The sequence below is a fragment of the Chenopodium quinoa genome, unplaced genomic scaffold (assembly GCF_001683475.1).
Source record: "Chenopodium quinoa cultivar QQ74 unplaced genomic scaffold, ASM168347v1, whole genome shotgun sequence".
Lineage (NCBI taxonomy): Eukaryota > Viridiplantae > Streptophyta > Magnoliopsida > Caryophyllales > Amaranthaceae > Chenopodium > Chenopodium quinoa.
Genome location: NW_018742564.1, coordinates 260,342 through 276,358, shown reverse-complemented (window position 1 = coordinate 276,358; position 16,017 = coordinate 260,342). Strand labels below are relative to the sequence as shown.

The 16,017-nt window shown below is 36.6% G+C and overlaps 1 protein-coding gene across 1 annotated transcript; it reads left to right on the top strand.

The window, feature by feature from the left end:
• The first annotated feature begins 3,142 nt into the window (after positions 1-3,142).
• LOC110720622 (protein MAIN-LIKE 1-like) lies at positions 3,143-6,344 on the top strand. Its single transcript, XM_021899664.1, has 4 exons — positions 3,143-3,270; positions 4,058-5,395; positions 5,476-5,901; positions 5,997-6,344. Exons 1-4 carry the CDS (start codon positions 3,202-3,204, stop codon positions 6,135-6,137), a joined length of 1,974 nt encoding a protein of 657 aa, XP_021755356.1. The 5' UTR covers positions 3,143-3,201; the 3' UTR covers positions 6,138-6,344.
• Positions 6,345-16,017: the final 9,673 nt, after the last annotated feature.

Here is a 16,017-nt window from a genome sequence, read left to right as displayed (position 1 = left end):
ATTATTATTATTTGCAACGATTAGTCATATTCTATTCATATTTTATGTCAAATCGTTGCAGATAATAAAAACGGAGGTAGTATTTCCTTACAAAAAATTAAGATTATTTCTATCCGGGCGTTTTGTGTGTGGTTGGTCACATCATGTGACCGCTTGTAAAAGAACAAACTAACCCATGTAACACTAATCGAGTAACCCCTATAACATTGATCGACCTATAACATTGAAAGATTAACTCCTGTAAATTTGTAACACTGACGAAATAACCTTTGTAACACTGATCGAGTAACCAACACTAACAAAATAACCCCTTGATGGCTTGGCTGGCCACACGGTGTATTTCTATTTTTTATTTTTATTTTTTAATTTTAAGAATGAATTAAAAAGAATGTGCGCTACTTTTGCAAGTTGGTAGTGAAAAATGGGCACACAAGGACCAACTTTTAGCATTAAATGAGAAGTAGTGAGTCTGCAAAATGGTGCTGTAATGGTTTTTTGTTTGGTGATGACATTCATTTCAAAAGGTAACAAGGACAAGTAACAGGTCAATAAACCCTTCTTTATTCTGCCATAAAGTTGTTACAGATACACAAATATGGGTGTTTTTTGTTTTTGTTTTCCAACTTAAAGCTTTCTTTTGGGTGTACTTCTACTTCCCTTCTTTCAATAACTTTTTATATTTAAAGAAATTTTTACTTTTTAACTAATATTCCCGGTTTTGCTTTACGATATTGATAGCCCTAGGATTTAAGTTCTTGATTAACAATTGGTTGTTGTTGGTTATCGATTGTATGTATAAGTCGTTGGTTGTTGGATGTTTTACATTTTAAAATAATGATTACAGTTTTTTATTTTAATTATTTCAGTTAATATTACATTTGACTCTATTTGATTATGTGTGTTGTTTTATAAAATAAAAAAATTTAGGCCGATATATATGAGAGTCAACCAGGTCGACATGAGAATGGTCTAGCTTGGCCCAATATGAGCCTAGCAGCCTACCAAAAATCTAGTACAGTATGAGAGGCATGTCATTAGGCCATGAATGGTGCATAACTATCATTTTTAAAAGTTGGCATGATCACAACGGGGCAGCTTACATGTTGGCCTGCTTTTTTAAAGTACTAATTTACCAAATATATAAATTCAAAGTATTACTAAACGGTCAGGCACCACACTAGCACGACCCAACCTAACAAAGTATATATGATCGGTTCATATATGGACTAATTTTTAATGATTGACGTAGTTCTAACACTCCATATAACACGTAATACGGAGTACTACTATTTCTTTTAGCCAATTTTAAACATGACCCACTTAAACACGAGTCACGCAGGCACAGGCTTAGCCCGCCCTCACCTCAGCCGAGACTAGGGAGTAATACGGTTAATGCAAGTAAATTTAATTTAGAAATAATGGGCAAATTTTGTTTTTTGTTTTGATGTTTTTATGATGTGAAAGTTTGTGGATGAGACAGGCTTTTTGGTAAGCCTATGGCACAAATATCAAAGCAAAGTTTTAATTAATTTTGTCATTTAAAGCAAAGTTTAAAAAGTGAGTGAGTAGTATCTTTCTCTTTCTGTGTCTAAATCGGAGGGTAGATTTTCATTCTTACCTTTGCATGGGCATGTTGTTGTTGGCATGCTTAATGTTTTTTGGTTGAGTATATAAAACTTTCAGTAGGAATCTCTGAAGCCAGAGCAGCTTTTTCTGTTTAGGTTTTTGTGCACTCACTTCCATCCATTTGTAATTTGTTGCATTTCTCTTCTTTTGTGCTCCACTATTTTCCTTTGCGTTTTTCCTTTTATGAAAAAAATTGGTACAGTAGTGTATCTTAATCAAGGATCAACTTAAAGTTCTTGTTCTCGTCAAATAATTTTGATTATGTATGCACCTCTCAAGCTCGATGTAGTTTTCTCTAGGTTTTTTCAACTTGTTTGTGGAGTTTGATCAAGATCAACTTCAATGAACGCTTGTTTGTGCTCTAATATATACTTGTATACAAGTATAGCCATCCAATAATGTACTCGTATTAATAATTTGAATTTTTTTCTTAAAAAAGGTATACTATATATTCTTAACCAAAAACACACATCATCTTAACATTAAAGGAGCTCATTAATGCCCACTATTGGTTAAAGGCTTAGAGTGAGTCATTTTAATTTCTTTGACAATCATCAATTCACTAAATGGTTTCCATCTCTACCATTTGTTAGGTCAATTAATCGATCAATACTTAGTACTATAACAATTAATATCCACCTTGGCATGTGGATATTAAGAAGAAATTAACCATCCTAGCTAACACAATTTAAAATTAATACATTGGAATCTTTACCATAAAATTGGAGAATATTCATCCACTAATAGTAGTAGTTGACTTTAACTAGTTTTAGGTGTCAGATTTATCACATGCTAATTCATAACACAAATCCTATACGAGATTTTGAAAATATAGGGCATATAATTATTGGACTAATTTTGCTTAGTAATATTTTACTACGCATGTATAACTGTTTGGCCTAGCTAGCTTCCTACTCTAAAATTGGCATCCTTTTTATTGCTATAGATATTTAATAAAAGCATAGTCGTATGAGTTATGTATAAGAGGTAGAAGAAGAAATATAGAGCTAAACTACTAAATATATTTATGATAGATTCTCAACAAAATATATATGGGGAAATACGAATTATATCAATTGTACTTTTTACAAAGTATATTCTTTTTCTATATTGATTACCTCGTATTTAGACACTTTTTATCATTCGTTTGAACCTTAGACCTTTAATCCTCTTTTAATTTTAATGGGAGAAATTACTGGAGGGCTAGTTGGGCTAGAAGTGTGGATGCAGCAGCATGGGTCCTCCTCATACCCAGCGTTTAATATTCCACTTGAAAGTAGGGGGTGGATGAGATTCGAACCCGTGACCTTTGTGTCACGCTGGCTCCGATACCATGTTAAAGGGTCATCTCAACCAATAGCTTAAGTTGATAGTTGAGGCCCAGAAATATGTTTTATACTCTATCAATAAGTAATGATGATAAATTTATCTCAATTGCTAAACATCGCCCGCGAATCTCCACATAAAGCCCACAAAATTAGAGTGAATTGTCACTTTTGCCCTCAAAGTAAAAAACACAATTTCTTCTCTCAATTCTCTACTTCCACTTTCTCTCTCTAAAAAACTTTCCGAGCGATGTCGAGGCGGCCCGGCAAGGAAGTGGCGGCACAGGCGGCGGGTGGACAGCGGTTTTCCGGCGAGAAGGTATTTTTTATTAATTTTGTGTTTAAAAATTAAAAAAAAAAGGTCGGAGGCGGTGGCGGCGCCTAGGCCAGACGCCACCACCACGGCGGCGGCGTCTAGCCCAGACGCCACTACCACGGCGGCGGCGCCTAGGCCAGACGCCGTGACGGTGGCGGTGGCGTCTGGCCCAGGCGCCAGAACCACGGCACCGACGTCTGGCCTAGGCGCCGCCGCCGTGGTAGTGGCGTCTGGGCTAGACGCCGCCGCCACCGTCACGGCGTCTGGCCTAGGCGCCGCCGCCTTTTTATTTTTTTTTTTAATTTTTTTTTGGTTTTAAATTTGAAATTTAATTTTCGAAAATAATTATTTTTTTTTTGATTTTTTTTTAAATTTGTTTTTCTTTTTTTTAATTTTAAATTTTATGTTTCTGATTTTTTTTTTATTTTGTTTTAAATTTTGTTGGTTTTTTTTAAAAAAATTTTATGTTCCCTTTTTTTTGTTATAAATTTTTTTTAAAATTTTGATGTTCTTCTTTTTTTAAGTTTTTATAATTTTATATTTTTCACTTTGTTTTTTCCAATTTGTTTTTTTTGGGTAATTTTTTTTTTTGCTTTGTTTTTTCCAATTTTTTATTTATTTATTTATTAGGTTATTAATTTTTTTATTTTTAGGTTGTTAATATTTTGTAATGTTTTTAATTTATTTTCCATCATATGTATATTGTTTTATTTATTTATTTTAATTACTTTTTTTATGTTTATATTACATGTTTATATTGCATATTACATGTTTTGTTATTTTGTGTTAGGCATCGTATTTTCGTTCTGGGGCTGGGAAGAGTATGGACATTATGAGAAGTACGATGAACTCAATGGAGAGCTCGGGGCCCAGACACGTTAGATCCCGTGGTATTTCGGCCTCGGCTCGTAGAGAACGGGTGCACTATTCTGAGGATGATGAAGATGATGATGGTGATGAGGAGGAGGAGGAGGAGGATGCAGATGAGGATGTGGACGATCAGAGTGGACCATATGATGATTACGGTCCATTCAGTCAGAGGCTTGATGATGTGTATGAGACGCGTAGGGTAGACGTGCGTAAGGGTAGAGATGGTAGATTTGTTAGTAGATCTGGCACATCATCTGCGTCCACTGTGTCTGCGGTTAGCAGAAAACGGTCGAGGGCCGTTAATGATTCTTGGGTGGTGAGGGGCGAGGTGGCTGGGGGACCTATAGACGGGAGTGTGATTCCTAGCTTTCTAGGACACATCGCTACCCGTATTTGGGAGGACCAAGAGCGGGCTTTGGATAGCGGCATTTTGAAATGCCAAACCCGGGAGAGGACTTGTAACTTCTTGTGTAGTTGGGCTGAGGCTTGGCCGGAGGAGAGCGAGATGGTCGGCCGATTGAGGGCCACTAGAGTGAGCCACCTTCCTGCCACCATGCATGAGAGGATTGACTCGACGCTGATCACGGCTTTCGTTGAGCGATGGCAGCCGGACACGAACTCTTTCCACCTTCCGTTCGGTGAGATGACGATCATGTTGCATGACGTCGAGGCCATCCTTGGGATTCCCGTAGAGGGAAACCGAGCATCTGTTGTCACAGATGCGGATCAGGCAGATTTATTGGCGGAGCTGTTGGCGGTGGATAGGGCTGCGCTGTACACAGCGGCACTTGGTGTGTGGGATCACGGCGGTGTTAAGATCGCAGCAGTTTTGCAGCGATGTTTGCACCCCACTTCACGTAGGACGCAGGACACACAGCTGGCTGCATATGTTTTTCTTCTTCTCGGGTGTACCTTGTTTCCGGATAAGAGCGGAAACAAGCTCAGGCCACGCGACATAGTTGACGCGTGTGAGCCCGACAGAGTAGGCCAGTTTTCTTGGGGGTCGGCTACATTAGCGTACATGTATCGCCAGTTAGGATTCTCGAGCCGGGCTGATGCGGCAGGTATCACTGGATGTATGACGTTGTTACAGACGTGGATATACGAGTATTTCCCGGCGTTTCGACCACACCGCGACCCGGTTCCTATTGGGGATGGCCAGCCACGTGCCTGTGCGTGGAGTCCGCGTGTCGAGAAGAAGTCCATTGACCGCCTGCGATCGATACGGTTATTGCTTGACAGGATGTCCCCATTAGAGGTAAAGTGTTTAAATTATTTCTACTTTTATAGTTTGATGTGTTTATTGTATGAATCTTACTAATTTTAAAAAATGTGCAGGTGAACTGGATGCCTTTCGGCCAGAACCCTAGTAATAGGGTACCCAGGACCCTCTACACGGGACTGATTCAGTATCGTGAGATCGTAGAGGCGTACATGCCGCAGCGCTGTCTTCGCCAGCTTGGATATGTCCAAGTTGTTCCTCCTCCACCAGCATGGCCCAGTAAGGCCGTCCGATCTGCGTCGTTGAAGGAGTACGTCGTCCAATGGCCGGCAAGCATGATTGGCACGTGGGAGCAGTTTCCGATGGTTGCCCGCATATGGATTGAGCAGTTGCAGCGGCCGCCAACTGGGGTGGCTGCCATGTGTGACCAGCACTACATGGAGTGGTACAACCGGCACTCGCACCCGAGGTTGATCAGAGACGTCCACCACGGCGACGACGCCGATGATGATGATGTGCCACCGCCCACTGCCGTGGATGCGGTACGTCTCATAAAACATTTGTAGTTGTGTTTTTTTTCATATAATACGTCTCATAATACGTCGTTATTGAATTTTATGTGTTTTGTTATGTGTAGTGGATGGGAAAGATGACGCAGTTGGGACACAGACTTTTTGAGGAGAGGGACAACATGACGACTGCAACAGGCAGAGCTGTTATTGATGAACTGGAACGGGCCCTTGAGCAGTGGCAGTGGGCGTCACAGAGAGATTATTGATATGTCGGCAGTGCATTTATAAAACATTTTCCTAGTTGTTTGTAAAAGTTAACATTATCTGTTCTTATAATTATTATTTTAAGTTCTTAGAATTTGACATTATATTTTTAGTTTTTATAACTTTTATTTTAAGTTGTAATTAGTGGGCATACGAAAACTAAATACAGGTTCACATTTAAATGGGAAAACTAAATACGAAAATTAGAATCCGAAAATTAAATAAATGGGAAAAACATAGCAATAGCAATATTAGGTCACATAGAAAAGGCAACTAGATTGTTCCACTGCTGCACCCGGTCATGATATAACGCATCCCAGCCCTCTACGCTTGCTGTACGAATGGTGTACCACGTTGGTATAATCGGTGGGACCGGAAAATCGGGTGACAGGTCCAGTCGGATGAAATGTCTGTATGACGGCCCCAGAAATCCAATAGCAACCTCTCTTACCGGTCTGGTGACGGTCTCACGCGAACACCAAGGCAGAACCGTGGTACACGGATAGTAAGCTCGACCATGCAAACCAAGGCCGAAATGCATCACTGCACACTTGTAGATGTTTGCAACGGTGTTGTCGAACCTTTACTCTGAACTGACACCCACAACCTTTCCGCTTTGTATCAAACCGAATCGCTTGACTGAAATCTCGTTCCTCCCTTTTGCGATAACGGTCGCATCTCAAAATGCGATCCATTCTACCATCCCGTTGAGATTTATGAGTTGCTACTACTAAACAAAAACCTGATCTAATTGCAACCTGTTTCGCCCAATCAACCGCTTGTTGAGCATCTTCGAACAGACCATCGTGTACAAAAATCCCACTATAATCATTTCCGTCTCCACCATAATCCTGCAACAATAACATATAAATATAATCACATAAGAGTAGATTAAATTAATACATTTGACACAACATTAGCACAAAAGCAAAAACAATAATAAATTATAAACAACAAACAAAGAAATAAACAAAAAGTATTCAAAAAAAAAAAAAAAACAAAACACAAAAATAAAAAACATAAACAAAACTTTAGATTAAATAAATAAAAATAAACCAAAAAAAAAAAACAAAAAAAAAACATAAAACGAAAAAAATTGTAAAAAAAAAAATAAAAAATAAATAAATTAAAAACAAAAACAAATTAAAACAATTAAAAACAAAACAAAAAAAAAAAGAAAAAAATTGTAACACAAAAAAAAAAAAATAAACAAATTTTAAATTAAATTAAAAAATAAAAAATAAAAAATAGTGGTGGCGCCTAGCCAGGACGCCGCCACCGTGGCGGTGGCGTCTAGCCAGGACGCCGCCACCGTGGCGGTGGCGCCTGGCCAGGACGCCGCCACCGTGGCGGCGGCGTCTTGGCCAGACGCCACGGCCACGGTGGCGGCGTCCTGGCCAGGCGCTAGAGTTACGGTGGCGGCGTCCTGGCTAGGCGCCACCACTACGGTCACGGCGTCCCGGCAGGACGCCAGCCGCCAATTCGTGGTTTTAGATGGCTTCGTACCTCCTTTTCCGGCGTCAACGGCGTCTCTCCGGTGCATCTACCCGACGTTGAGGGCTCTTCGGTTTCACTCGGCGATCCAGTCCTACTCCACATTTTTTATGAGTGAAAAATTTTATTTTCGGTAAAAATTAAAACAAGGGCAATAATGTCAACATTTTTAAAAAATGTGGGCTTTATGTAGAAAAACGCGGGCGATGTTTAACAAATCCCAAATTTATATGTGACATCTTGAACTAAAACAGTACCAAACAAATTAACATTACCATTACCATGATTTATTATTAAATTGCTAAGAAAAAAAAAAAATCCCCTCGAAGAAATAGCTAGTTTGAGACTTTGAGTGCATTCAAGTAATACCCACATGAAGATTGGATAAATAAATAGAAGTTATTGCAGTGAATGCTAAAAGGGATTATATATAAAATTATAGTATAAAGTCTAGAGCATATAGTACCCATACATGAAATATAACGCTAGCTACTTGCAATTTGTTGCAGAAGATAATCTTTGGGAAATCGTCATTTAGATGTCTTTGTTCATGAGTTGCCATCTGCATTTAGTAAAGGCAACTAACTATATTGATTAATTTACGGATAAGAAGATCGATAGGACCCAGATGGCCAGATGACATGCATTTAAGGAAATTATGTGATTATATATTGCTTTTACTACACTAGAATTTCCTTTCCTAGTTTACTCAGAAAGCTAAATAATGGGATGATTCTATGGTTGTCATTTGAATCATAATTTTAAAAATGAACGGTTCAGATTTAATGATTTTTAAATTATTTTTTAATGGCAACATTAATTAAAAATCAACTTAATTATTTCCTGAAAAAAATTTAATTTAATTATCTGAGATTTAATTTTATTAATAATCAAAACTGAATTTCATAAATTAATTTGAAAAAAAAATTCAAAATTAGAATAATTAATTTTCAAAAATTTAAAATGAATTCCTAAAATAAGAAAAATGAATTTTAATTAATTTTAGCATTAAAAAATAATTTAAAAATCATTAAATCACAGATATCCAATTTTAAAAGTTGTGTTTTTCTACTATAGAATTTTCAAAATAAATGGCTTTATTTTATGAATAGTGTTTTCGAGCTTTAACTCCCGTGTTGTATATAGCTTTGGGTCTTTTGGTCTCAAATCATCAAATTATACCTCGTATATAGTAGATACGACATATATTACGTACCTAAAATAATCATTAGAAAGTACTCCTTGTTTTTCTTTACTTATAAAGTTATAAGGAACTCGATCTCCCACACTACATACATATACATTCAACGTATATATACTGGTTGCGTTGGTGAAAATGATTTTGAAGTAAATAGATTTTCCTTAGAGAAGTGATAAGGTAAATGATGTATATGAGAGGCAGGTATTATCTACTTAGTTGACAATTGACATTCGTCACAAATTACCTGTTTAATGCTTCATATATTTCTTTTGAGTATACACATAATTAGCAAATAACTAATCTATAGTATTTTGATTTTCATAATTGAAAATTCAAATAATAATTTACAAAAATATTATGGAGCTATTTAAAAATAAATTAAATTATTTCTTGTATTGTATGTGTAATTAGAAATCATGTTAATGCCAAATAGAGTGCAAGAAAGTAAACAAAAGGATCATGCTAATAGATATGTCAATATATATTCTCGCTAATTAATACCTTTTCTCACCTATAAAGAAACACCTTTAATCACCTTTTAAGGAATTATTATTAGTGCAATTTGTACATGCCTTTCTACAATGAAAGATAACATATGCATTAACTTTAAACAACATATCTTCATTAAAGCCTAACCTTTTGGGTTTGGTGAACCCCATTAGTAGTTCTAATCGCATTTTAATTAAATTTACTTTATGTAGTTTCTCACGTAGGTATTTTTATTTCTTTCTTGTATACAAGAAACCAAAAGAGTCAGTTACTCTTGAAGAAAAAACTACTTTTTATTTTAATCTCTTCCATAAATGGGTAAAGACTAATTGATTATTAGTGCATGATAATGACATATTAATATGATCAGTAGTGGAGAAAATGAAAAGTAGCTTTCTGCTCGGCCTCTTCTAAGTGGGATTTTCTGATATAGAATTCTTAAGGATTCCCTTTTAATTTTTACAAGATATAAAAGAATGATATGATGATGCTATATATTCCCTATACCAAAAAGCTTTTCAACACCGGATTTGGCATCTTTTATTTGTACTCTTTTTAATGAGAAAGAGATAACACAGTATTTGGAAGGACTTATGAGAAACTTTCCTAATAAATTAACTAAATTAAGGATTAAGATAATGATTAAGGGTGTGTTCTATTATATTCACTTGAACTTATTACAATTAGGGGCGAGCATGGAGCGGGTACCTGCTGAATCGTTAACACTAACGGTTTGGGTCGGTATTCGATAACCAATATCACTATAAATGATATCCATAAACCGAACCATTAAGTTCAGGTACTTGAACTTCGGGTACCCGAATTTTCGGATCGGTTATCGGGTACCCTATATGATATCCAATAATGATAATTAAACTTAATAATGTAGTTATTATGATATCATTCAACAGTAATTAACAACAAACTATTAATTATATATTACTAATCATTCATATAATAAAGTGATTATGAAGTAAAGTAAGAGTTTTGATTTTGGATAAATAGATTTAAGTAGGAAAAAAAAAAGAAAAATTTTCTTATCTTAAAATGATACCCAATACCATATTCGATAACAAATTATCGGATCGGGTACCCGAACAGTTAATGTTATTAGATCGGGTACCCTAAATTTCGGATTGGTTACAGATTAAGTTTTCGGATTTTCGGATAGTTTTGTTCAGCACTAATTACAATACAAGTTAACTTATAAAACCTGATTACCCCTGCTTTTCATATTATAATTACATCTAATTGGACCTAATCAACCCTAATTAAACTTCATTAGTCATGATTTTTTTTAAAAGGTGAACCGAACACATTGTACCCTAACTTGTGAACCCGAAAATCAGGTTGCATGCATCTTACTCGAAATTGACCTGATCTAAACTCGATTTGAACAACTCAATTGTCACCGATGAGTTAAGATTAATTGTTCCTTAAAGATCAAAAAAAGAGGAGTATCTACTAGGTACTTCGGGGGAGACTTAGGTTCAAAAAAAATTTGTATGCACCGATATACAATACTTTTTATTAAGGGTAGTTTTTAACTAGTTTGAATAACTTTTAGCCAAGGGTTAAAAAAAAAAAAAAAAAAAAAAAAAAAAAAAAAAAGATGGATAGCCTACTATGATTTAAAAACTTGATCACGACTGATTATAGCTAGATTATGAGACTAAAAAAACAACAACAATCAAGAGCTTGGATACAATATTGTACCTAATCAATCGCCATTTATATATAATTAATCTTTTTCACAAATGTATACTCAATTTTTCCTATGTTAAAACTCTACAAGAAAGATGGTATCACTCAATTTACTAAGAAAATGATGATAGGTCTTCCTCGTATGTCTAGTAACGTAACATATCTATGATATTAGAGTATTTATTAGGAAATTACAATATTAGGTGCATTCTTCATATTTCTTCTACTCACATGCGTAGTACTTGAGCATAAGAGCTTTATTTATGTAGAAAAGGGGCACCGTATTCTTTTTTTTTTTTTTTTTTGGACAAAGGATACAAACAGATAACATATTAATACTAAAGCAAATAAAATTAACCGCCGCTTCTCCAGCTATTTGATGAGCATGAGCCAAAAGTAAGCAACGTTACCTTGCTCATCCCCCCAAAGAAGGGTAACAATTATATGAATCAGTAAAAACCGTGAAGGAATGAAACCCTCGATCAAAAGCTCATTGTAACCCATACATGCATGCCAATGCCTCCGCGTGTAAAGCCAAAGTGCAAACCCGAAGTTACTTCCACCAATGATCCGATCATCCAACGGGTCATCATTATCCAAGCACCATCCCATCCCAGCTTGTTGAGAATCTTTGAACCAAGATCCATTGTAGAGAATATTTCAAACATCAACTTTGAGTACTGACAAGATCTAGTCGTATCACCTAATCAAAAGTATTTACCTAAGTCCTCTAACTAAAGTAGATAGGGAAGTAGGGTCGAATCCACAGGGAAACAGTGTTCTTTTATTCCTAATCAATAATTATAATCTAAATTATTAAGTAACCAAATTGTGTTTGTGTGAATTAAACTAATAATAAACTAAGCAAATAAATCAAAAGAATAATCAATAATAAAGAGCTCTAGGGTATAGGTTCACCAATAAATAATACTCCAGGGTAAAACATACGATCAATTATCAATGCATAAATTAACCAGATTATAAAGGGCTGTCGCTACGTATTATAATCACATAATCAATCTACTGGTATTAAATCTCATCTCTCGAATCTCGACCTAACCATTAATAGATTAACATGCCTATTGAAACTAAGCCTAAATATCAATTCTCATCTCTCGAATCTCGAATCAATAATGCAAAACTCATACAATTAAACAGGCCTAATCTAATTGCATAGCATTAAATCAATCAATAGGAAATCAATCAATCATCAATAATTAAACAATAATAAATTTACCCCTTCGTATTATTCATGGATCCCCACAACCCTAGAATTAAAATCTACTCACACATAATTAAATCTAAACTAATCATAGTAATCAAGGAATGCATGAAAACAACAAGTTAATTGAATTGCGAAAATAAAGTAAGCAAGAAATCGTACCAAGAGTTAACGGAAAATAAGGGATTTATTGATCAAAAGGTTTAGAGAGAGAAAGTACTCAAGTACTAAAGAAAACTGAAAAATCCAATCTTTGAGAAAATTCTACTAGCTAATACTAATGAAAGCGTTAAAGACCCGTAATTGCTCACTAAAAAGCGTATTTATACTCCTACTAAAAATAAACCAAAGATAGAAATTACAAAAGAAAGAAAAATAAAATTCCCTTCAGAAACACGCGCCCGGTCGGGCAAAGGGCCGCCCGGCCGGGCGCGCCTTTTGTACTTCCTAAAGCTTCCTCGCGCCCGGTCGGGCGCGCATCCGGGCGAAGCGTGCCCGGGCCTTCTCCTCTCGCCCGGCCGGGCGCGCCTCAGGGCGAGCACTGCCCGATCGGGCGGATACTTGGGCTTACACTTCTTCGTCCTTTGGGCCTCATTACCTTAGCCCAATTCGTCATCCTTCTTGGATCGAATTGCCCAAGCTCCAAATTTCCTCATTGAGCCCTTAATCACCGGATTGAATCATCAATTACGGTCTTGGGCTTCTAAACACGATCATATAAATACGTTTCAACTCCAATGCTCGCGGTGGCTCCATTAAATGCCGGAAAATGTTCCAAATCTGCAGTTTCCTGTAGAATAATACCACAACTACGAAAACACTAGAAAACGCATATTAGTAATAAAATTGGCTCTAAAGAGCCAAAAATACTCCTAACTATGATCACGGGACGAGGATAAAATACTATATAAAATGAATACATCAAGTACCACTGTGATCATGCATTTAAGAATGGTGGCGTCCAAAGGGAAAGAAGCTAGAGATAAAAGAGTCGCCAACAAGTTTTAGGAACTTGTAAACCGTTCACGAGTGTGAAGGTTACACCCCATTCACGATCACGGAGATCCCTAACTCCATAGTGGTCCGAACCATGACTGGATATTCGGGGATGATGGTACAATCCAACCTAAAAGAATTGAACTCGCCCTAAATCGGCCACTACTACAATCCAACCTAAAAGAAATTGAACCCGCCCTAAATCGGCCACTATTTAATTCTTATGATATTCATGTGCGCTTTCCGATCAACATACATACAATAAATTAATTCTAAACCTATTTAATCTATGTTGGTTGATTATTAATGCACAAATAAATCTATTATTGGCGATCACTTGAATTAAAATCATATTAGCCTAAAACAAATTATTAATTATCTTATTAGACGTGATTTCAAATACAAATCCCCTTTAAACCTGCAGAAGGGGCGTGATCAAGCAATAACAATAACAATAAATCATGAATAATAAAGCCACATAATTAATGACACAACAATCATCATCAATACTCAATATATCAATATCTCTAAAATAATATTAGCATGTCACTAAATAATAAAGGTTAAAGCTTTATCCTAAACATGATACTAGAAAGCATGATATTAGAAATATTAGTTAACATCCTAAACATGATACTAGAAATCAAAATCAACATCCTAACATGATACTAGAATCAAAACAACATCCTAAACATGATTTCTATATTGAAAGCAAGGAATAAGGATAGTAGATCTACTCACTTTGATGTCTCGTATCTCTTTCTATCAAAACAATACACACGTTAGTAACTTCAAGAAAGATTAAATCAAACATATAAATCAATAAGAATAATTGAAGTATAGATTTGGGACCAAACCCTCAGAAATATCAACCTCTCACGTCGAGGTCGAAGGCAACTACGAGAAGGACTTGGAGTGTTCAAGGACGTATGGCGTGTGATGTGTTTAGGCTAAGGCTAAGAAAGAGAGAAGCTTATAGCTTAGAGAGGAATTAAGAGGATGATTGTTGGTGATCAAGCCTGTTGATGATTGAGAACAGGGTAAAAAGACCTCCATTTATAAGAAAAAAGAGGGTCGAAAGATCAGAAAAAAGTCAAAATCCGACTCGGAGTAAAAAAGATCTCCGTCGCGACGCGATATTTTCGTCGCGACGCGATATTTTTCAAAAGATAGAATCCGTACAAAATCCGACTTCCAATCAAATTGGGCTAATCGTATTGCCGTACGTATTCTAGTTTTATCATAATTCAATCTATTGAAAAACAAGTATTTTATCCGAAGTAAAATTCTTAAATTTTTATCTTTTTGAAAACAGGATAACATAGAATCTTCTAGAGGATTCTAGAAACTAATAATAAATCCTAAAGGATTTAGGAATGATGTTTAAGTTTAATGGACCCTCCACATGGTCATAGGGTCGTAGGTAAGGCTTGGTATGGGTTCGGTTTAGTATCTTGGACATAACTTCCTCGTTATAACTCAGATTTAGGCTTATAATATATCGTTGGAAAGCTCTTTTCAAACCCCATCCAACTACATATTATTTGGACCCAGATTATGGACCAAAATAAAATGGATTGGACGTTTTTATAAAGATGACACGAAATGAACGATTTTGAAAGACACGAAATGAATTATTTTGGTCTTAAGGACACGAAATAATTCATTTTAGGAAAGGATAGAAATGGTCAAGGATAAAGGGAAATTTACGAGACTCTCCAACTCTTTACCTAACTAGATAATCAAATACATGAAAGGTACTCATCATTGGGTTTGGTTTTTGGGGAGACACAATAAGCTGTCTACACCCATCTACTTGTAGAGAAAGTAAAGCACTCCCATGGGTACTCAGTCCCAGCTGAGCTGTGTAAAACCCAGGCGGAGGAGAGGCACCACCATCACCCCCCCCCCCCCCGCGCAACATTAGGGGTGCTTGCGGAAGCGTCCGAGTTTACAAAGATTGTATGTGTGTCAATTACCTCCGGAACTGTGAATCAAACGACCAGGACGCGGTAGAATCGCTAAAAATTCTGGAATTCCGACATAACCACATACTCCAAAGCGTACTGACAAAGGTACCTAAGCGAGTACTAGAAGGACCATCCTGACTAATAAAAACTCGGATATAATCTTGGATCCAATCTGAGAGAGAAAGGTCTCCATTAAATTCTGAGCGGATACTGAGGCATCCACCCCTCCAAACTGATCGTGCACTAAAGCACATTCTGAAGCGATGCTGTAAATCCTCTGCATCTGATCGACAGAGGTCACAGAGCACATCTTGAACTGGAACACCTCTGTAATGGAGTTCCACCTTAATTGCAAGAGCACGATGTAGCAATTTCCATACAAACAACTTCCATTTAAGCTGTAACTAGAGAGACCAAAGAACTTTCCAGAAAGAATTAGTACTAGAATGTGTGGAAGCAGGAGAAAGTTGTTGTTGATGCATTACATATCCTATTTTCACCGAGTACCCCAACGAATAACGGAAGTCTTCCTGCGTCGTATCAGGTATCTCCATTGCCAGGATTGTCAAAGCATCCGCAGGAACAAACCAGTCGACTACTTTAGTAGTATCCCACCCCAATGTCTGAGGATGGATGAAAAAACTAACAGTTTGAGCTGCAAAAATTGGCAAAGGAATTCTGGGTTTGAACTCAGGAATGCTACCATTGACCGAATTAGCCGAACCAGTTAGAGTCGACCGCCCGTTACCAATTTTCCAGTTGCAACCCTGTTTTAAAAGAGTATCCGCCTTAAGTAACCCCTGAAG

Excerpts from the sequence above, each read along its gene's own strand:
- LOC110720622 (XM_021899664.1), top strand. The coding sequence starts at position 3,202 with ATGTCGAGGCGGCCCGGCAAGGAAGTGGCGGCACAGGCGGCGGGTGGA. Across the intron at positions 5,396-5,475 it reads ACAGGATGTCCCCATTAGAG|GTGAACTGGATGCCTTTCGG; the intron begins GTAAAGTGTTTA and ends AAAAATGTGCAG. Across the intron at positions 5,902-5,996 it reads CGCCCACTGCCGTGGATGCG|TGGATGGGAAAGATGACGCA; the intron begins GTACGTCTCATA and ends TGTTATGTGTAG.